At 49.0% G+C, this 22033-nt stretch overlaps 1 protein-coding gene across 6 annotated transcripts in view; it reads right to left on the reverse strand.

Moving 5' to 3' along the window:
- Positions 1–22033, reverse strand: part of SMG7 (SMG7 nonsense mediated mRNA decay factor) — a 109752-nt gene that overhangs the window by 42300 nt on the left and 45419 nt on the right. For all 6 annotated transcript variants that reach the window (XM_063939759.1, XM_063939758.1, XM_063939757.1 and 3 more), the window contains exon 12: positions 12058–12177. In XM_063939759.1, the coding sequence (XP_063795829.1) occupies positions 12058–12177 (120 nt within the window). The remainder of the gene's footprint in view (positions 1–12057; positions 12178–22033) is intronic.

Raw genomic sequence — 22033 nt, forward strand, 5'->3', positions numbered from 1 at the left:
TATATATATATACACACACACAATGAGATTTTACACTTACCGGTAAATCTATTTCTCGTAGTCCGTAGAGGGATGCTGGGACTCCGTAAGGACCATGGGGAATAGATTTGGATTCTGGGTGTGCACTGGCTCCTCCTCCCTCTATGACCCTCCTCCAGACCTCAGTTAGGGAAACTGTGCCCAGAGGAGATGGACAGTACGAGGAAGGATTTTTGTAAATCTAAGGGCGAGATTCATACCAGCCACACCGTATAACTGGTGATAACTTACCCAGTTAACAGTATGAACAACAACATAGCCACGGAATCACCGAAAACTATAACATAACCCTTATGTAAGTAATAACTATATACAAGTCTTGCAGAAGAAGTCCGCACTTGGGACGGGCGCCCAGCATCCTCTACGGACTACGAGAAATAGATTTACCGGTAAGTAAAATCTTATTTTCTCTAACGTCCTTGAGGATGCTGGGACTCCGTAAGGACCATGGGGATTATACCAAAGCTCCCAAACGGGCGGGAGAGTGCGGATGACTCTGCAGCACCGATTGAGCAAACAGGAGGTCCTCCTCAGCTAGGGTATCAAATTTACAGAACCTTGCAAAGGTGTTTGATCCCGACCAAGTAGCTGCTCGGCACAACTGTAATGCAGAGACCCCTCGGGCAGCCGCCCAAGAACAGCCCACCTTCCTAGTGGAATGGGCTTTAACCGATTTTGGCAATAGCAATCCTGCCGAAGAATGTGCTTGCTGAATCGTGTTACAGATCCAGCGAGCAATAGTCTGCTTTGAAGCAGGTGCGCCAACCTTATTGGCTGCATACAGGATAAACAGCGCCTCTGTCTTCCTGACCCTAGCTGTTCTGGCCACATAAATCTTCAAAGCCCTGACCACATCAAGTGACTCGGAATCCTCAAAGTCTTGCGTAGCCACAGGCACGACAATAGGTTGGTTAATATGAAAAGATGAGACCACTTTAGGCAGGAATTGAGGACGAGTTCTCAATTCTGCCCTATCCACGTAAAAATAAGAATTTACTTACCGATAATTCTATTTCTCGGAGTCCGTAGTGGATGCTGGGGTTCCTGAAAGGACCATGGGGAATAGCGGCTCCGCAGGAGACAGGGCACAAAAAAGTAAAGCTTTTACCAGATCAGGTGGTGTGCACTGGCTCCTCCCCCTATGACCCTCCTCCAGACTCCAGTTAGGTACTGTGCCCGGACGAGCGTACACAATAAGGGAGGCAATTTGAATCCCGGGTAAGACTCATACCAGCCACACCAATCACACCGTACAACTTGTGATCTAAACCCAGTTAACAGTATGATAACAGAAAGAGCCTCTTAAAGATGGCTCCTTAACAATATAACCCGAATTTGTTAACAATAACTATGTACAGTATTGCAGATAATCCGCACTTGGGATGGGCGCCCAGCATCCACTACGGACTCCGAGAAATAGAATTATCGGTAAGTAAATTCTTATTTTCTCTATCGTCCTAAGTGGATGCTGGGGTTCCTGAAAGGACCATGGGGATTATACCAAAGCTCCCAAACGGGCGGGAGAGTGCGGATGACTCTGCAGCACCGAATGAGAGAATTCCAAGTCCTCTTTTGCCAGGGTATCAAATTTGTAGAATTTTACAAACGTGTTTTCCCCCGACCACGTAGCTGCTCGGCAGAATTGTAATGCCGAGACCCCTCGGGCAGCCGCCCAAGATGAGCCCACCTTCCTTGTGGAATGGGCCTTAACAGATTTAGGCTGTGGCAGGCCTGCCACAGAATGAGCAAGTTGAATTGTGTTACAAATCCAACGAGCAATCGTCTGCTTAGAAGCAGGGGCACCCAACTTGTTGGGTGCATATAGTATCAACAGCGAGTCAGATTTTCTGACTTCAGCCGTCCTTGAAATGTATATTTTTAAGGCTCTGACAACGTCCAACAACTTGGAGTCCTCCAAGTCGCCAGTGGCCGCAGGCACCACAATAGGTTGGTTCAGGTGAAACGCTGATACCACCTTAGGGAGAAAATGCGGACGAGTCCTCAGTTCTGCCCTATCCGAATGGAAGATTAGATAAGGGCTTTTATAAGATAAAGCCGCCAATTCAGATACTCTCCTGGCGGAAGCCAGGGCCAGTAACATAGTCACTTTCCATGTGAGATATTTAAAATCCACCTTTTTCAATGGTTCAAACCAATGGGATTTGAGGAAATCTAAAACTACATTTAGATCCCACGGTGCCACCGGAGGCACCACAGGAGGCTGTATATGCAGTACTCCTTTAACAAAAGTCTGTACCTCAGGAACTGAGGCCAATTCTTTTTGGAAGAATATTGACAGGGCCGAAATTTGAACCTTAATAGATCTCAATTTGAGACCCCTAGACAATCCTGATTGTAGGAAATGTAGGAAACGACCCAGTTGAAATTCCTCCGTCGGAACACTCCGATCCTCGCACCACGCGACATATTTTCGCCAAATGCGGTGATAATGTTTCGCGGTGACTTCCTTCCTTGCCTTAATCAAGGTAGGAATGACTTCTTCTGGAATGCCTTTCCCTTTTAGGATCTGGCGTTCAACCGCCATGCCGTCAAACGCAGCCGCGGTAAGTCTTGAAAGAGACAGGGACCCTGTTGTAGCAGGTCCCTTCTCAGAAGTAGAGGGCACGGGTCGTCCGTGACCAACTCTTGAAGTTCCGGGTACCAAGTCCTTCTTGGCCAATCCGGAGCCACTAGTATTTCTTACTCCTCCTCACCGTATAATCTTCAATACCTTTGGTATGAGAGGCAGAGGAGGAAACACATATACTGATTTGTACACCCAAGGTGTTACCAGTGCGTCCACAGCTATTGCCTGTGGATCTCTTGACCTGGCGCAATACTTGTCCAGTTTCTTGTTGAGGCGAGACGCCATCATGTCTACCATTGGTCTTTCCCAACAGTTTATTAGCATGTGGAAGACTTCTGGATGAAGACCCCCCTCTCCCGGGTGTATATCGTGTCTGCTGAGGAAGTCTGCTTCCCAGTTGTCCACGCCCGGGAGGAACACTGCTGACAGTGCTATTACGTGATTCTCCGCCCAGCGAAGAATCTTGGCAGCTTCTGCCATTGCACTCCTGCTTCTTGTGCCGCCCTGTCTGTTTACATGGGCGACCGCCGTGATGTTGTCCGACTGAATCAACACCGGTTTTCCTTGCAGGAGTGGTTCCGCCTGGCTTAGAGCATTTTAGATTGCTCTTAGTACCAGAATGTTTATGTGAATAGACTTTTCCAGGTTCGTCCATACCCCCTGGAAGTTTCTTCCTTGTGTGACTGCTCCCCAACCTCTCAGGCTGGCGTCCGTGGTCACCAGGATCAAATCCTGTATGCCGAATCTGCGGCCCTCCAATAGATGAGCCTTTTGCAACCACCACAGAAGATATACCCTTGTCCTTGGCGACAGGGTTATTCGCAGGTGCATCTGAGGATGCGACCCTGACCATTTGTCCAACAGATCCCTTTGGAAAATTCTTGCATGGAATCTGCCGAATGGAATTGCTTCGTAAAAAGCCACCATTTTTCCCAGGACTCTTGTGCATTGATGTACAGACACCTTTCCTGGTTTTAGGAGGTTCCTGACAGGTCGGATAACTCCTTGGCTTTTTCCTCGGGAAGAAAAACCTTTTTCTGAACCGTGTCCAGAATCATCCCTAGGAACAGCAGACGTATCGTCGGAAAACAGCTGCGATTCTTGGAATATTTAGAATCCAGTCGTGCCGTCGAAGAACTACTTTAGATAGTGCTCTTCCGACCTCCAACTGTTCTCTGGAACTTGCCCTTTTTAGGTCGTGCAAGTAAGGGATAATTTAGATGCCTTTTTTCTTTGAAGAAACATCTTTTCGGCCATTACCTTGGTAAAAAGGCCCGGGGTGCCGTGGATAATTCAAACGGCATCGTCTGAAACTGATATTGACAGTTCTGTACCACGAACCAGAGGTACCCTTGATGAGAAGGACAAATTTTGGACATGGAGGTAATCCTTGATGTCCAGGGACACCATATAGTCCCCTTTTTTCCGGTTCGCTATCACTGCTCTGAGTGACTTTATCTCGATTTGAACCTTTTATGTAAGTGTTCAAAACATTTTAGATTTAGACTATGTGTCACCAAGCCGTCTGGCTTCAGTACCACAATATAGTGTGGAAAAATAATACCCTTTTCCTTGTCGTAGGAGGGGTACTTTGATTATCACCTGCTGGATATACAGCTTGTGAATTGTTTCCAATGCTGCCTCCCTGTCGGAGGGAGCCGTTGGTAAAGCAGACTTCAGGAAGCTGCGAGGAGAAGATGTCTCGACTCTCCAATCTTTACCCCTGGGATAATACTCGTACGATCTAGGGGTCAACTTGCGAGTGATCCCACTGCGCCCTGAGACTCTTGAGACTACCCCCCCACCTTGAGTCCGCTTGCACGGCCCCAGCGTCATGCTGAGGACTTGGCAGACGCGGTGGAGGGCTTCTTTTCCTGGGAAAGGGCTGCCTGCTGCAGTCTACTTCCCTTACCTCTATGTCTGGGCAGATATGACTGGCCTTTTGCCTGCATGCCCTCATGGGAAAGGAAAGATTGAGGCTGAAAAGACGGTGTCTTTTTTAGCTGAGATGTAACTTGGGGTAAAAAAGGTTGGATTTCCCAGCTGTTGCTGTGGTCCCCAGGTCCGATGGACCGACCCCCAAATAACTCCTTCCCTTTATACAGCAATACTTCCATCTGCCGTATGGGATCTGTATCACCTGACCACTGTCGTGTCCCTGACATCTTCTGGGAGATATGGACAACGCACTTATCTTGATGCCAGAGAGCAAATATCCCTCTGTGCATCTCACATACATATATATAGAATGCATCCTATTAAATGCTCTACATGAATAAAATATTTTCAGTCAGGGAATCCGACCAAGCCAACCCAGCACTGCATCTCCAGGCTGATGGCGATCGCTGGTCGCAGTATAACCACCGTATGTGTGTATATACTTTTTAGGATATTTTTCCAGCTTCCTATCAGCTGGCTCCTTGAGGGCGGCCGTATCTGGAGACGGTAACGCCACTTGATAAGCGTGTGAGCGCCTTATCACCCTAAGGGGTGTTTCCCAACGTACCCTAATTTCTGGCGGGAAAGGGTATAACGCCAATATTTGCTATCGGGGTAACCCTACGCATCATCACACACTTCATTTTATTTTATCTGATTCAGGAAAAACTACAGGTAGTTTTTTCACTCCCACATAATACCCTTTCTTGTGGTACTTGTAGTATCAGAAACACGTAACACCTCCTTCATTGCCCTTAACGTGTGGCCCTAATGAGAAATACGTTTGTTTATTCACCGTCGACACTGTATTCAGTGTCCGTGTCTGTGTCTGTGTCGACCGACTGAGGTAAATGGGCGTTTTTAAAACCCCTGACGGTGTTTCTGAGACGCCTGGACCGGTCCTAATAGATTGTCGGCCGTCTCATGTCGTCAACCGACCTTGCAGCGTGTTGACATTCTCACGTAATTCTCTAAATAAGCCATCCATTCCTGTGTCGACTCCCTAGAGAGTGACATCACCATTACAGGCAATTTCTCCGCCTCCTCACCAACATCGTCCTCATACATGTCGACACACACGTACCGACACACAGCACACACACCGGGAATGCTCTGACAGAGGACAGGACCCACTAGCCCTTTGGGGAGACAGAGGGAGAGTCTGCCAGCACACACCAAAAACGCTATAATTATATAGGGACAACCTTATATAAGTGTTTCTCCCTTATAGCATCTTTTATATATATACAATATCGCCAAAATCAGTGCCCCCCCTCTCTGTTTTAACCCTGTTTCTGTAGTGCAGTGCAGGGGAGAGCCTGGGAGCCTTCTCTCCAGCTTTTCTGTGAGAGAAAATGGCGCTGTGTGCTGAGGAGATAGGCCCCGCCCCTTTTTCGGCGGCCTCGTCTCCCGCTATTTTTGAAGTTAGGCAGGGGTTAAATATCTCCATATAGCCTCTGTGGGCTATATGTGAGGTATTTTTTGCCTCTAATAAGGTTTTTATTTGCCTCTCAGAGCGCCCCCCCCAGCGCTCTGCACCCTCAGTGACTGTTGTGTGAAGTGTGCTGAGAGGAAAATGGCGCACAGCTGCAGTGCTGTGCGCTACCTTTATGAAGACTCAGGAGTCTTCAGCCGCCGATTTTGGACCTCTTCTCTCTTCAGCGTCTGCAAGGGGGCCGGCGGCGCGGCTCCGGTGACCATCCAGGCTGTACCTGTGATCGTCCCTCTGGAGCTAGTGTCCAGTAGCCAAGCAGCAAATCCACTCTGCACGCAGGTGAGTTCACTACTTCTCCCCTAAGTCCCTCGTTGCAGTGATCCTGTTGCCAGCAGGACTCACTGTAAAGTAAAAAACCTAAGCTAAACTTTCTCTAAGCAGCTCTTTAGGAGAGCCACCTAGATTGCACCCTTCTCGTTCGGGCACAAAATCTAACTGGAGTCTGGAGGAGGGTCATAGGGGGAGGAGCCAGTGCACACCACCTGATCTGGTAAAAGCTTTACTTTTTTGTGCCCTGTCTCCTGCGGAGCCGCTATTCCCCATGGTCCTTTCAGGAACCCCAGCATCCACTTAGGACGATAGAGAAAAAACAGATAGGGACTTTTATATGACAAAGCCGCTAATTCCGAAACACGCCTTGCAGAAGCTAAGGCCAACAACATGACCACCTAAGTGAGATATTTCAACTCCACTGTTTTGAGTGGTTCAAACCAAGGTGACTTGAGGAAACTTAATACCACGTTAAGATCCCAAGGCGCCACCGGAGGTATAAAAGGAGGCTGAAAATGCAGCACTCCCTTCACAAATGTCTGTACTTCAGGAAGAGAAGCCAATTCTTTTTTAAAGAAAATGGACAAGGCCGAAATTTGAACCTTTATGGATCCTAATTTTAGGCCTAAATTCACTCCTGTTTGAAGGAAGTGAAGTAGACGGCCCAAATGGAACTCCTCCGTAGGAGCAGTCCTGTCCTCACACCAAGAAACATATTTTCGCCATATGCGGTGATAATGTTTCGATGTCACGTCCTTCCTAGCCTTAATCAGGGCAGGAATGACCTCCTCCGGAATACCTTTTTCCGCTAGGATCCGGCGTTCAACCGCCATGCCGTCAAACGCAGCAAGTCTGGGAACAGACAGGGCCCCTGTTGCAGCAGGTCCTGCCTTAGAGGAAGAGGCCACGGATCTTCTGTGAGCAACTCTTGCAGATCCGGATACCAAGTCCTTCGTGGCCAATCTGGAACAATGAGGATTGTTCTCACTCTTCTTTGCCTTATTATTCTCAACACCTTGGGTATGAGAGGCAAAGGAGGGAACACATAGACCGATCTGAACACCCATGGTGTCACCAGAGTGTCTACAGCCACCGCCTGAGGGTCTCTTGACCTGGCACAATATCGCTTTAGCTTTTTGTTGAGACGGGACGCCATCATGTCTATCTGAGGCAGTCCCCACCGACCCGCGATCTGTGCGAAGACTTCGTGATGAAGTCCCCACTCTCCCAGATGCAGGTCGTGTCTGCTGAGGAAGTCCGCTTCCCAGTTGTCCACCCCCGGGATGAACACTGCCGACAGTGCGCTTACATGATTCTCCGCCCAGCGAAGAATCCTGGTTGCTTCTGCCATGGCTACTCTGCTCCTTGTGCCGCCTTGGCGGTTTACATGAGCCACTGCTGTGACATTGTCCGACTGAATCAGAACCGGTTTGTCCCGAAGTAATGCCTCCGCTTGACGTAGGCCGTTGTATATGACCCTCAACTCCAGGACGTTGATGTGGAGACAAGTCTCTAGACTTGACCAGAGACCTTGGAAATTTCTTCCCAGTGCGACTGCTCCCCAACCTCGGAGGCTTGCGTCCGTGGTCACCAGGATCCAGTCCTTAATGCCGAACCTGCGGCCTTCCAGGAGGTGAGCACTGTGCAGCCACCACAGGAGAGATGTCCTGGCTCTGGGAGACAGGGTGATCCTTTGATGCATTTGCAATGAGACCTGGACCATTTGTCCAGTAGGTCCCATTGAAAAGTCCTCGCATGGAACCTGCCGAAGGGGATGGCCTCGTACGATGCCACCATCTTCCCCAAGACACGTGTGCAGTGAAGCACTGAAACCTTTTTTGGCTTTAATAGGTTCCTGACCAGAGCTATGAGCTCCTGAGCCTTTTCCATCGGAAGAAAAACCTTTTTCTGTTCTGTGTCCAGAATCAGGCCCAAAAAGGTCAGACGCGTTGTAGGAACCAGCTGGGACTTCGGAATATTGAGAATCCAGCCGTGCTGTTGCAACGTCCTCACAGACAGTGACACGCTGTCCAGTAACTTCTCTCGAGATCTCGCCTTTATGAGGAGATCGTCCAAGTATGGGATAATTGTGACACCCTGCTTGCGCAGGAGCACCATCATTTCCGCCATTACCTCGGGGCCGTGGAAAGCCCAAACGGCAACGTCTGAAATTGGTAATGACAGTCCTGTACCGCAAATCTCAGGAACGCCTGGTGAGGAAGAAAAATCGGAACATGAAGGTAAGCATCCTTTATGTCCAGGGAAACCATCCAATCCCCCCCTCCAGGCTGGCGATGACCGCTCTGAGCGATTCCATCTTGAACTTGAACTTTTTCAAGTACAGGTCCAGGGATTTCAGATTCAAAATGGGTCTGACCGAACCATCCGGTTTCGGAACCACAAACAGGGTTGAGTAATACCCCTTTCCTTGCTGGAGAAGAGGAACCTTGACTATCACCTGTTGCAGATACAATTTTTGAATTGCAGTTAACACTAACTCCCTTTCTGACGGAGAAGCTGGCAGAGCCGATTGAAAAACCGGCGAGGAGGCATCTCTTCGAATTACAGCCTGTATCCCTGAGAAACAATCTCTATTGCCCAGGGATCCACCTGTGAGTGAACCCAGACGTGGCTGAAAAATCGAAGACGTGCCCCCACTTGAGCGGACCCCCCCAGGGAAGCCCCAGCGTCATGCGGTGGATTTTGCAGACGTAGGGGAGGACTTCTGCTCCTGGGAACTAGCTGCGTGCAGCTTTTTTCCCTTGCCTATACCTCTGGCAAGAAAGGACGATCCCCGTACCTTTTTGCTTTTATTTGAACGAAAGGACTGCATTTGGTAATGAGGTGCCTTCTTAGTATGTTGTGGGGGAACATAAAGTAAAAAATTCGAATTACCAGCCGTAGCAGTAGAGACAAGGTCCGAGAGGCCTTCTCCAAACAACTCCTCCCCCTTGTAAGGCAACAACTCCATATGCCGCTTTGAGTCGGCATCCCCCGTCCACTGTCGGGTCCACAAGAGTCGCCTAGCAGAAATAGACATAGCATTTATTCTGGAGCTTAGTAAACAAATGTCTCTTTGAGCATCCCTCATATATAACGCAGCATCCTTGATATGCTCTAGGGTCATTAGAATGGTATCCTTATCTAGGGTCTCAATCTCCGTAGACAAGGAATCTGTCCATGCTGCGACAGCACTACAAACCCAGGCCGATGCCATAGCCGGCCTAACAATAGTACCAGAATGTGTGTAAATGTACTTCATGGTAACTTCCTGCTTACGATCCGCAGGATCCTTGAGGGTAGCAGTATCCTGGGAAGGCAGCGCCACCTTCTTGGATAAGCGTGTCAACGCCTTGTCTACTATAGGCGAAGATTCCCATCGTATCCTGTCCTTTTGTGGGAAGGGATACGCCATAAGAATCCTTTTGGGAACTTGTAGTCTCCTGTCTGGAGATTCCCAAGCCTTTTCGCACAATTCGCTTAGCTCAAATGAGGACGGAAAGGTGTTCTCAGGCTTTTTCTCTTTATACATGTGTACCCTCGTGTCAGGGACAGGGGGTTCCTCAGTAATATGCAAAACCTCTTTAATAGCAATAATCATGTAACGAATACCTTTAGCCACTTTTGGCTGTAATTTTGCATCCTCAGTCGACACTGGAATCTGAATTCCGTGTCGGTATCTGTGTCAGTGATCTCGGATAATGTGCGTTTCTGAGAACCAGAAGGTCCCGGGTGCCACTGGGACAGGCATGGTCAGACTACCTGACCGATCCCTAAGCTCAGTCTTGTCTAATCTCTTATGCAATAAATTTACATTAGCATTCAAGACATTCCACATATCCATCCAGTCCGGTGTCAGCGTTGCAGACGGCGACCTGACATTCATGCACTCCCCCTCCTCCTTAGGCGAGCCGTCATCGTCAAACATGTCGACACACGCGTGCAGACACTCCACACACACAGGGAAACTCTTTTCTGAAGACAGGTTCCCCTTTAGGCCCTTTGGAGAGACAGAGAGAAAGTATGCCAGCACACACCCCAGCGCTATATGACCCCGGAGAAAAACACAGAATGTTTACCCAGTAGCGCTGCTGTAATGTATAATCGCCAATTATGTGCCCCCCTCTACTTTAAAACCCTCTTTCACCGTGTGTCAAGCAGGGGAGAGTCCGGGGAGCTTCCTCTCAGCGGTGCTGTGGAGAGAAAATGGCGCTGATGAGTGCTGAGGGAGAAGCCCCGCCCCCTCGGCGGTGGGCTTCTGTCCCGCTCAAACTTTGTAAAACATGGCGGGGGCTCTTTTATATACATGTACAGTGCCCAACTGTGACCGGAGTGTGTGAGGTGTATGGAAGCAATGGCGCACAGCTGCAGTGCTGTGCGTTACCTCAGTGAAGCACCCGATAGGCTTCTGCCGCCTCAGAGTCTTCTTTCTTCTTTTCTTCCGGCTCTGTGAGGAGAACGGCGGCGCGGCTCTGGGATGAACGCCCAGTACGAACCTGTGTTCCACTCCCTCTGGAGCTAATGGTGTCCAGTAGCTGAGAAGCAGAGCCTATCATTTAAGTAGGTCTGCTCCTCTCTCCTCAGTCCCTCGATGCAGGGAGTCTGTTGCCAGCAGTGCTCCCTGAAAATAAGAAAAAACCTAACAAATATGCTTTCTTAGCAGGAAACTCAGGAGAGCTCCCTGCAGTGCACCCATCACTTCTGGGCACAGTCTAAAAACTGAGGTCTGGAGGAGGGGCATAGAGGGAGGAGCCAGTGCACACCCAGAGTCTAAAGTCTTTCTTAAAGTGCCCATGTCTCCTGCGGAGCCCGTCTATTCCCCATGGTCCTTACGGAGTCCCAGCATCCTCTAGGACGTTAGAGAAAAAAAAATTGATAGATATATATATATATGTGTGTGTATGTGTATGTATGTATGTAAATTCTTTGGTCTGTTATCCGGAAGGACATGTAAAGTATCATGCTAATCCTGGTTGGAATATAAGGTGTGCATTTTTGTAACTGTTGCCATGCTGAAATACAGTTTTCTATGAAGTAGCTACTGGTGGTGTGCTGGTTTCTCTCTTTTGGCTGGGAAAGATTTTCTTTGGCTTGAGGAATACCCCGAGAGATAGATATATATATATATATATATATGCAACTGAAGAGAGTTAAAGTATACATTTGGTATCGTCACCAGCTGCCAGGCAATTTACCGATAGCTCATTCGCATCTGTGCTCGTACGGAAAATAAACGTGGTATAAAAATTTCAGACAAACCAGCAGCTTTCCCAAGTAACGGAACGTCCGACTTCCCTGCAGCTATGGTGCTGTTGATCTACATTAATGTGCTAAAACAGTGGTCCCCTAACTCGGTTTTCAAGGTACCCTAACAGTCCAGGTTTTAAGGATATCCATGCTTAAGCAGGTAACTAAAGTAGTACCTCAGTCAGCTTGATTATACCATATGTGCACAAGCATAGATAGCCTTAAACACTGGAATGTTGGGGTGCATAGTGGACCACGCTTGGGGAACCCTGTGCTAAACAAATTCAGACTTGGCGATACCTAGGACAGTGTGATCTTTCAGTGGACACTAAATGAGAACTTTAACAAAACAAACACAAACCACAAACACAGGCAATGTGCTTTCATTTAACAACGATGGTGGTGCTTCAAGTTTTTCGAACAGCTGTAGGTCATGACGTTTCTGGCTAGCAAAAAAAATTTATCACTCTGAAGTACATACCGAGGCTGGCTCTCAGAGATCCATTTTCCTAATGACACAAGACGAATTGGTCGCAGGCGACGGTGCTGCGTCTCCCGGTCTCCAATAATGGCTTGATGACCTCTAGAGAAATCTAGGTTTCTAAAGTATACAAAATAAAACAAATAAAAGGAGTTATGGTAGACTTACCATGGTTAACTCTTTCTGCGAGGTACACTGGGTTGCACAGGGAATACATTGGGATGTAGAGTGGGATCTTGGATCCAGAGGCACCATCAGGCAAAGCTTTGACTGTCCCAGGATGCACTGGGGCCTCCTCTATAACCCAGCCTCCAGGCACTGAGAGCTCAGTTTTGTTAACCAGTCCAATGCAGGAGCAGATAAAAGAAGGCAGATGTTAGTCACACAGAACCACAATCTCACGACAGGAGAGGGTACCAGCGGCTAATGCCATACAACCCAAAGAAGCTAGATGCGTCAGGGTGGGCACTCTGTGGAACCCAGTGTACCTCGCAGAAAGAGAGTTAACCATGGTAAGTCTACCATAACTCTCCTTTTCTGCAGCGGGGTACACTGTGTTCCACAGGGAAAACATTGGGGATGTCCTCAAGGGAGGTGACGCGCCTTAGCGGGTTAGAGAACCCGACGTCCAAAGGAAGCATCCTGAGAAACGGAAGTATCAAAGGCATAGAACCTAATGAACGTGTTCACAGAGGACCACGTAGCCGCCTTGAACAATTGTGCTGGGGACAAGCCACGGTGGCACGCCCAATTAGGTACAACAGACAGAGTAGAATGGGCTTTAACTGCAGCAGGAGCTGGGACTCCAGCCTGTGCATAGGCTTGTGCAATCACCATTCTAATTCACCTGCCCAAGGTTTGCTTATTCGCAGGCCAGCCACGTTTGTGAAATCCAAAAAAACAAAAAGGGAATCTGACCTCCTGATAGAGGCAGTCCTCTCCACATAGATAAGGAGAGCCCTAACCACATCCAAAGTACGTTCTTTGGGAGACAAAATCAGGAGAGATGAAGGCCGGAACTACAATCTCTGGGTTAAAGGTGAAAAGATGACACCACCTTAGGCAAATAACCTGGGCAAGTTCGTAGAACTGTCCGCTCCCGGTGGAATTTGAGAAAGGGTGGATGACAGGACAAAGCGTCCAAGTCCAATACCCGTCTTGCAGAGGCAATAGCCAGCAAGAACAGGACTTTGGTTGTGAGCCATTTAAGGTCCACAGATTCAAGAGGTTCAAATGAATCTTGCAGAGCATTCATCACAACAGACAAAGCCCATGGAGCCATAGGAGAGACATAGGAGGCTGAATCCGAAGAATGCCCTGAATGAACGTCTGAACATCAGGTATAGAGGCAATATATCTCTGAAACCAAACAGACAAGCCAGATATGAACCTTGAGGGAGGCCAGACGAAGAGCTAAGTCCAGGCTTCTTTGCCGAAAAGCCAGTATTCTGGAAGTTCTGAATATATGGACATCGTAATTCCTCTCAGCACAGCAGGTGAAGTAAAAATTCCAAACCCTGTAATAAATCCGGGCAGAGGCCGGTTTGCGGGCTTTCAACATCGTTTAAATAACCACCCCCGAAAACCCTTTGGCTCTTAGGAGTGCTGCTTCAAGAGCCACGCCGTCAAAGCCAGTCTGGCCAGGTCCGGGTAGAGACAATGGCCCTGTACGAGGTGGTCTGGTCGTTGAGGCAGCCCCTTCTGCTTCCTCGTCGATAGACACTGTAGGTCTGAGAACCAATGCCTTCCTGGCCATATGCTGGAGCGACTAGAAGCAGCATTCCTCCTTCCAATTTGAACTTCCATAGAACTCTGGGTAGGAGTGGCACTGGAGGGAACACCTAAGGCAGCCGAAAGTTCCATGGAATTGCTAGTGCGTCCACGAACGCTGCTTGAGGATCCCTTGTCCTTGATCCAAAGACCGGAACCTTGTGACTGTGCTGAGACGCCATTAGGTCTACGTCCGTAAGACCCCACCTGTCCACTAGGAGTTCAAAGACTTCTGGATGAAGACTCCACTCTCTGTCGACTGAGGTAGTCCGCTTCCCAGTTCAGGATATCCGGAATGAACACTGCCAATATACTCGGCAGATGGCATTCTGCCCAACAAAGGATTTTTGACACTTCCTTCATAGCCATGCAGCTTCGAGTGCCGTCTTGATTGTTTATGTATGCCACTGTCGTGGTGTTGTCTGACCGTACCTGAGCCGATCTGTGCCTTACCAGAGGCACGGCGAGTGATAATGCATTGAATACTGCCCTCAGCTCTAGGATGTTTATCGGGAGGAGTGATTCTTCCTTGGTCCACTGACCCTAAAAGGAGTGTTGCTCCAACACCGCTCCCCATCCCCTTAGACTGGCATCGGTTGTCAGGAAGACCCAGAAGTGACGGCCCCTGCTCAATTTCTGGTCCTGGAGCCACCAAGTCAGCGACAAACGAACCTCCGAAGTCAACAAGATCCTTTGAGATCTGATCTGATGAGGCAGGCCGTCCCACTTTGCAAAAATTAATCGTTGCAGAGGGCAGGAATGAAATTGAGCGCACTCCACCATGTCGAACATGGACACCATCAGGCCAAGTACTTGCATCGCCGAGTGAATCGACACTTTGGGGTGACGGATGAAGTGTCTTATCCTGTCCTGGATTTTCAGGACCTTGTCCTGTGGCTCTTTCAGGACCTTGTCTGGAGACAGGAACAGTCTCTGACTGTGTGTGTCCAGGAGCACCCCCTAGGTGCACCATGCTCTGAGCTGGGACCAGCGAGGACTTCTTCCAGTTGATCAGCCATCCGTGGGCTTGTAAGCAACTCGCCGTCAATTGTAGATGACTGAGGAAGAGATCGTGATAATTCGCCAGAATAAACAGGTCGTGCAAGTACGGCAGGATTCTGGCTCCCTGGCAACGGAGGTGCGCCGTCATCATGGCCATAACCTTGGTAAAGTTCCGAGGAGCCGTGGCCAGTCCGAACGGCAGAGCCTCGAATTGGTAGTGACTGTCGCCAATAGCAAACCGCAGGAACTGCTGATGCGATATGGCAATAGGAATATGCAGATAAACATCCTGTATATCCAGGGATACCATGTAATCTCTGGCTTGCATCGCCAGCACAATAGAGCGCAATGTTTCCATACGAAACTTGGCGACCCTCACAAACTTGTTCAGTGACTTGAGGTTGAGGATAGGCCGAAAAGACCCATTGGGTTTCTGCAAAAGAAACGGGGTCGAATAACAGTCTCTGCCACGCTGGGACTGAGGTACCGACACAATCACTCATGTACTCAGGAGAGAACCTACCACTGTTTGCGGAGCCTGCGCCTTCAACGGATCCAAAGGGAGCACCGTAGCGCAGAACTGGTGAGGGGGACGTCTCTTGAATCAGACAGCGTACCCATGAGACACAACTTCCAGTACCCAAGCGTCTGAAGTTGTCTTTAACCAGACCTGGGCGAACTGTAGATGTCGGCCTCCCACCCTGCGGTCCCCCAGGGGGAGGCCCGCCCCTTCATGCGGAAGGCTTGTCTGGTTTTGAAGCAGGCTGATGGGCTGCCCAGGACTGCTTCGTCTTGGGCTTGGTGGTCTTGGGAGCACGAGATTGTCTGGGGGTAAGACTGACCCTTGGCTTTCCCTTGAGGTCGAAAGGAATGAAAAGTGGTAGTCTTCACCTTCGGAGCCGAAGGATTAGTAGGAGGAAGAAAAGCAGTCTTAGCAGCTGCTAATTCAGACACCATTTTATTCAGGTCCTCTCCAAATAAAAAGTCCCCAGAGAAGGGGAGTGCCTCCAAGGTCTTCTTGGAGTCCAAATCCACTTTCCACGACCTTATCCACAGTATACAGCGAGCCAGGACAGACGTGGATAACGCTTTGGCCGCCAGTACCCCCGCCCTAGAGGATGCCTCCTGAATGTAGTAGGCGGTGGTACATGTGAGACAGGTATTGTCTAGCCGTGTCAGAAATATCAGCAGGCAGCTCATCCTCTAACGCCTGAACCCACGCCTCAATACCCTTTGCAGCCCTAGAGGCAGCTATGATGGGCCTATGGATGGCTCCTGCAAGGCTTCCCTCCACACGCTTATCTGTCAGTTCCTTCAGGGAGGTGACAGTGGTGATAGGCAGAGTAGACAAAGACAACACGAAACGGGTGATGGGTTTTCCCATTTACTACAGAACTCTGCAGGGAGAGGATAGCGAGCCAAGGCCCATTTGGGGAGCAGAAACTTCTTACCTGGGGTAGACCGGGGTTCCTTCCTGATGTCCACAAGATGATCAGAATGGGGTAATACAGTTTTAACCACCTTCTGTTTAAACTTATCAGTTTTCTTGGCCACTGTAGAGGAATCCTTATCCTCAGTGATTTGAAGGATCTGCTTAAGAGCATCCACCAGGCCAGGGACGTCAACCTGTAAGGTAGAACCCTCATCAGTTACACAGGATTCAGAGTCTGACAGGATCGTATGCTCCCCCTCCTCGTCGGATGAAACATCAGAGAGGTTAGTGGATTGTGAGGAGGAAGCAGCCCGCTTAGATGACCCAGGGACATGGGAGTGACCTGGAGTAGATTTCTGTCTAACCAAAGACTGATTTAACTGTTGCAGCTATGTAGACAAACTATCCACCCAAGGCAGATTTACAATAGGGGGGGGCTAAACTGTCCCCCAGAGTCGCCAGGAGGGTTGTGAACATAGCCCAGGGTGGCTCCATTGTAGTTACAGGAGCTGCAGACTGGCTGGGAGGTGCATGACAATTAGAACACAGACCATCACGCAATACTTTCCTCTCAGGTAAACCTCTGAAGCATGCCTTGCAAATTACAGGAGCTTCCAGAGTTTTACTTCCCTTATTGTTAGACACTGTAATAAAGCAACAATCAGGCAGAGTACACAACTTGCGGACAAAGTACACAAACAGCGTAAGAATACACAACTTGTGTACTAAATCCCGGTGTACGCGACTAGTGTTCCTTCTGGATGATGAAGGGGCAGGGCGCCGGGCCCAAAACGGGGGTGCAGCCATGCAAATTAGGAGGCGTGGCCACGCCGTCATTTTAGTGGGCGGTGCGGCCTACAGACGCTGCTATAGAGGGCGTCTGTGGCCGTCGACGTCACTGTTGGGGGCGTGCCCAGCACCTCCGTCGGTGCTGGGCTTCCCCCAGCTCTCTCCCAATGCGTGAATGGATGCACGCACACGGCATCTTTACACGCTGGGAGGGCAGGAAGCGGGCGGCTGTTCTAGCAGGGCGCCGCAAAAGTGGCAGGACGGGTTTTGCCTACTAAAAAACGGGCAGGGTGCGGCGCCCTGCTAAAACAGCCTAGACTGAACACTACGCGACTATAACACAGTATAGCGATAAGTACTGTGTACACTATATTAGAGGACCCTGACGCAAGTTCCTTTGGGTATAGAATATAGTGATAGCTACCTTAGATGGGATACACATGAGAGTGAAACCATAAAGCAGGTACAGGCACACACAGACACAGGCAATGCAGAGATTATTATAAGCACAATAAAAGTGCACTGGACTAATATATATATATATATATATATATATATATATATATATGTGTATATATATATATATATATATATATATATATATATATATATAGATAGATAGATAGATAGATAGATAGATAGATAGATAGATAGATAGATAGATAGATAGATAGATATAAAAATAAAACACAGCGCGGTCCTAGACCGGGGGTATATATCGGAATACTCGTACAATATATTCTGTAATAGGTACACACTTTCTTAACTAACGCTGTCTGTAATAAGACATGTAGCCTTGCAATCCCAGAGACCAGTAGTGGCTATGCTCAGAAGATGGCGCCCAGCATCTATCAGGAACTAAGGGAGAGTGTGTGGCAGCACCAACTCCCCTATACTGGGCCTCACCGCTTGTACTATGGAGCCTTATCAATGGGGGCGTTAGTACACCCGACCTGTGCTCCTATGCCCTAGCGGATATAGTGGCGTCCACGCCAGCATCGCAGTCCTCCCTAGACTGCGACAGGATCGTGATTTAGTGGCGGGTCCTGCCTGGGGGACCCTCTTACCTCCTCCCTTCTTAGCAGCCACGCGAACCAGGAGCTCTCAGTGCCTGGAGGCAGGGTTATAGAGGAGGCCCCAATGCATCCTGGGACAGTCAAAGCTTTGCCTGATGGTGCCTCTGGATCCAAGATCCCGCTCTACACCCCAATGTATTCCATGTGGAACACAGTGTACCCCGCTGCAGAAATTGGTATTTTCCATGGATAACCTAAAACAAAACCAACAGGCACCAACCCTAAAGGGATTTGTGCACTTTGATAACGATGGAGGGTGTAAAAATAAGATTTTAAACCTACCGGTAAATCTTTTTCTCGTAGTCCGTAGAGGATGCTGGGGACTCCGTAAGGACCATGGGGATAGACGGGCTCCGCAGGAGACATGGGCACTTTAAGAAAGACTTTAGATCTGGTGTGCACTGGCTCCTCCCTCTATGCCCCTCCTCCAGACCTCAGTTAGAGAAACTGTGCCCAGAGGAGACAGACAGTACGAGGAAAGGATTTTTGTTAATCCAAGGGCAAGATTCATACCAGCCACACCAATCACACTGTATAACTTGTGATAAACTATCCAGTTAACAGTATGAAAACGACATAGCATCAGTCCAAGACCGATGAGACTAGAACATAACCCTTATTTAAGCAATAACTATATACAAGTCTTGCAGAAGTAGTCCGCACTTGGGACGGGCGCCCAGCATCCTCTACGGACTACGAGAAAAAGATTTACCGGCAGGTTTAAAATCTTATTTTCTCTAACGTCCTAGAGGATGCTGGGGACTCCGTAAGGACCATGGGGATTATACCAAAGCTCCCAAACGGGCGGGAGAGTGCGGATGACTCTGCAGCACCGACTGAGCAAACAGGAGGTCCTCCTCAGCCAGGGTATCAAACTTATAGAACTTTGCAAAGGAGTTTGAACCCGACCAAGTAGTAGCTCGGCACAGCTGTAGCGCCGAGACCCCTCTGGCAGCCGCCCAAGAAGAGCCCACCTTCCTAGTGGAATGGGCCTTGACCGATTTAGGCAATGGCAATCCCGCCGTAGAATGCGCCTGCTGAATCGTGTTACAGATCCAGCGAGCAATAGTCTACTTTGAAGCAGGGGCACCAATCTTGTTGGTTGCATACATGACAAACAGTGCTTCTGTTTTTCTGACTGTAGCCGATCTGGCCACGAAAATTTTCAAAGCCCTGACCACATCAAGGGACTCGGGATCCTCCAAGTCACGCGTAGCCACAGGCCCCACAATAGTTCATATGAAAGGATGAAACCACTTTTGGCAGGAATTGAGGACGGGTCCGCAATTCCGCTCTATCCATATGGAAAACCAGATATGGGCTTTTATGTGATAAAGCCGCTAATTCCGACACTCGCCTAGCCGAAGCCAAGGCTAATAACATGACCACCTTCCAAGTGAGATTTTTCAACTCCACCGTTTTAAGTGGTTCAAACCAGTGTGACTTAATGAAACTTAACACCACGTTAAGGTCCCAAGGCGTCACCGGAGGTACAAAAGGAGGCTGAATATGCAGTACTCCCTTCACAAAAGTTTGTACTTCAGGGAGAGAGGCCAATTCCTTTTGAAAGAAAATGGATAAGGCCGAAATCTGAACCTTAATAGATCCTAATTTTAGGCCGAAATTCACATCAGTTTGCAGGAAGTGAAGGAAACGGCCCAGATGGAATTCTTCCGCAGGAGCATTCTTGGCCTCACACCAAGAAACATATTTTCGCCATATACGGTGATAATGTTTAGATGTCATGCCCTTCCTAGCCTTTATTAGCGTAGGAATGACCTCATCCGGAATACCCTTATCCGCTAGGATCCGGCGTTCAACCGTCATGCCGTCCAACGCAGCCGCGGTAAGTCTTGGAATAGACATGGCCCCTGTTGCAACCGGTCCTGTCTTAGAGGAAGAAGCCACTAATCTTCTGTGAGCATTTCCTGCAGATCCAGATACCAGGTCCTTCGTGGCCAATCTGGAACAATGAGGATTGTTCTCATTCCTCTCCCTCCTACCATTCTCAACACCTTGGGTATGAGAGGAAGAGGGGGAAATACATAGACCGACTGGAACACCCACGGTGTCACTAGGGCATCTACAGCTACTGCCTGAGGGTCTCTTGACCTGGTGCAATACCTCTGTAGCTTCTTGTTGAGGCGGGACGCCATCATGTCTATCTGTGGCAGTTCCCACTGACTTGAAATCTGTGCGAAGGCTTCCTAAAGAAGTCCTCTCTTGGATGCAGGTCAGTTGTCCATTCCCGGAATGAACTGCTGAAAATGCGCTTACATGATTTTCCGCCCAGCGGAGAATCCTGGTGGCTTCTGCCATTTCCACTTTGCTCTTTGTGCCGCCTTGGCGGTTTACATGAGCCACTGCGGTGATGTTGTCTGACTGGATCAGAACCGGTAGGTTGCGAAGCAATGTTTCCGCTTGCCGAAGGGCGTTGTTGAAGGGCGTTGTATATGGCCCTCAGCTCCAGGATGTTGATTTGAATACAAGTTTTTTGACTTGACCCAAAGACCTTTGAAGTTTCTTCCCTGTGTGACTGCTCCCCCACCTCGGAGGCTCGCGTCCGTGGCTACCAGAATCCAGTCCTGGATGGCGAACCTGCGACCCTGAAGAAGAAACACCCTGGCCCTAGGGGACAGGGTGATTAACTGATGCATCTGTAGATGTGATCCGGACCACTTGTTCCGTAGATCCCATTGGAAAGTCCTTGCATGGAACCTGCCGAAGGGAATGGCCCCGTAAGATGCCACCATCTTTCCCAGGACCCGAGTGCAGTGATGCACTGACACCTGTTTTGGCTTTAATAGGTTTTTTTTACCAGAGTCATTAGTTCCAGGGCCTTCTCTATCGGAAGATAAACCCATTTCTGGTCCGTATTCAGAATCATACCCAAGAAGGGCAGACGGGTCATAGGAACCAACTGTGACTTCGGGATATTGAGAATCCAGCCGAGTTGCTGTGACACCTTCAGCGAAAGTGACACGCTGTTCAACAACTGCTCTTTTGATCTCGCCCTTATTAGGAGATTGTCCAAGCATGGGATAATTGTGACTCCTTGCTTGCGTAGGAGCACCATCATTTCCGCAAATTACCCTGAAATTGGTAATGACAATACTGTACCGTAATTCTCATGTACGCCTGATGGGGTGGATAAATGGGAACATGAAGGTATGCAGCCTTTATGTCTAGATACACCATAAATTCCCCCTCTTCCAGGCTGGCGATGATCGCTCTGAGCGATTCCACCTTGAATTTGAACCTTTTCAAGTTTAGGTTCAGAGATTTTAATTTTAAAATAGGTCTGACCGAACCGTCCGGTTTCGGGACTACAGCCAAGGTTGAGTAATATCCCCTTCCTTGTTGAAGGAGGGGAACCTTGAGCACCACCTGTTGGAGATACAATGTGTGAATTGTATTTAATATTATCTCCCTTTCTGGAGGAGAAGCCGGTAGGGCCGATAAGGAAAACCGGCGAGGAGGCACCTCTTCGAATTCCAGCTTGTAACCCTGAGAAACAATTTCTATTGCCCAGGGATCCACCTGTGAGTGAACTCAGATGTGGCTGAAAAGTCGAAGACGTGCTCCCACTGGGGCGTACTCCCTTAGCGGAGCCCCAGCGTCATGCGGTGGATTTAGTAGAGGCCGGGGAGGACTTCTGTTCCTGGGAACTAGCTGTGCCCTTACCTCTGGTAAGAAAGGACGCTCCTCGTACTTTCTGCGACCGAAAGGACTGCATTTGATAATGTCGTGCTTTCTTAGGCTGTGAGGGAATATACGGCAAAAGATCAGATTTACCAGCTATAGCTGTGGAGACCAGGTCCGAGAGCCCTTCTCCACACAATTCCTCACCCTTGTAAGGTAAAACCTCCATATGCCTCTTTTAGTCGGCATCACCTGTCCATTGCAT

This window comes from Pseudophryne corroboree, chromosome 9 (assembly GCF_028390025.1).
Source record: "Pseudophryne corroboree isolate aPseCor3 chromosome 9, aPseCor3.hap2, whole genome shotgun sequence".
NCBI classification, from domain to species: Eukaryota; Metazoa; Chordata; class Amphibia; order Anura; family Myobatrachidae; genus Pseudophryne; species Pseudophryne corroboree.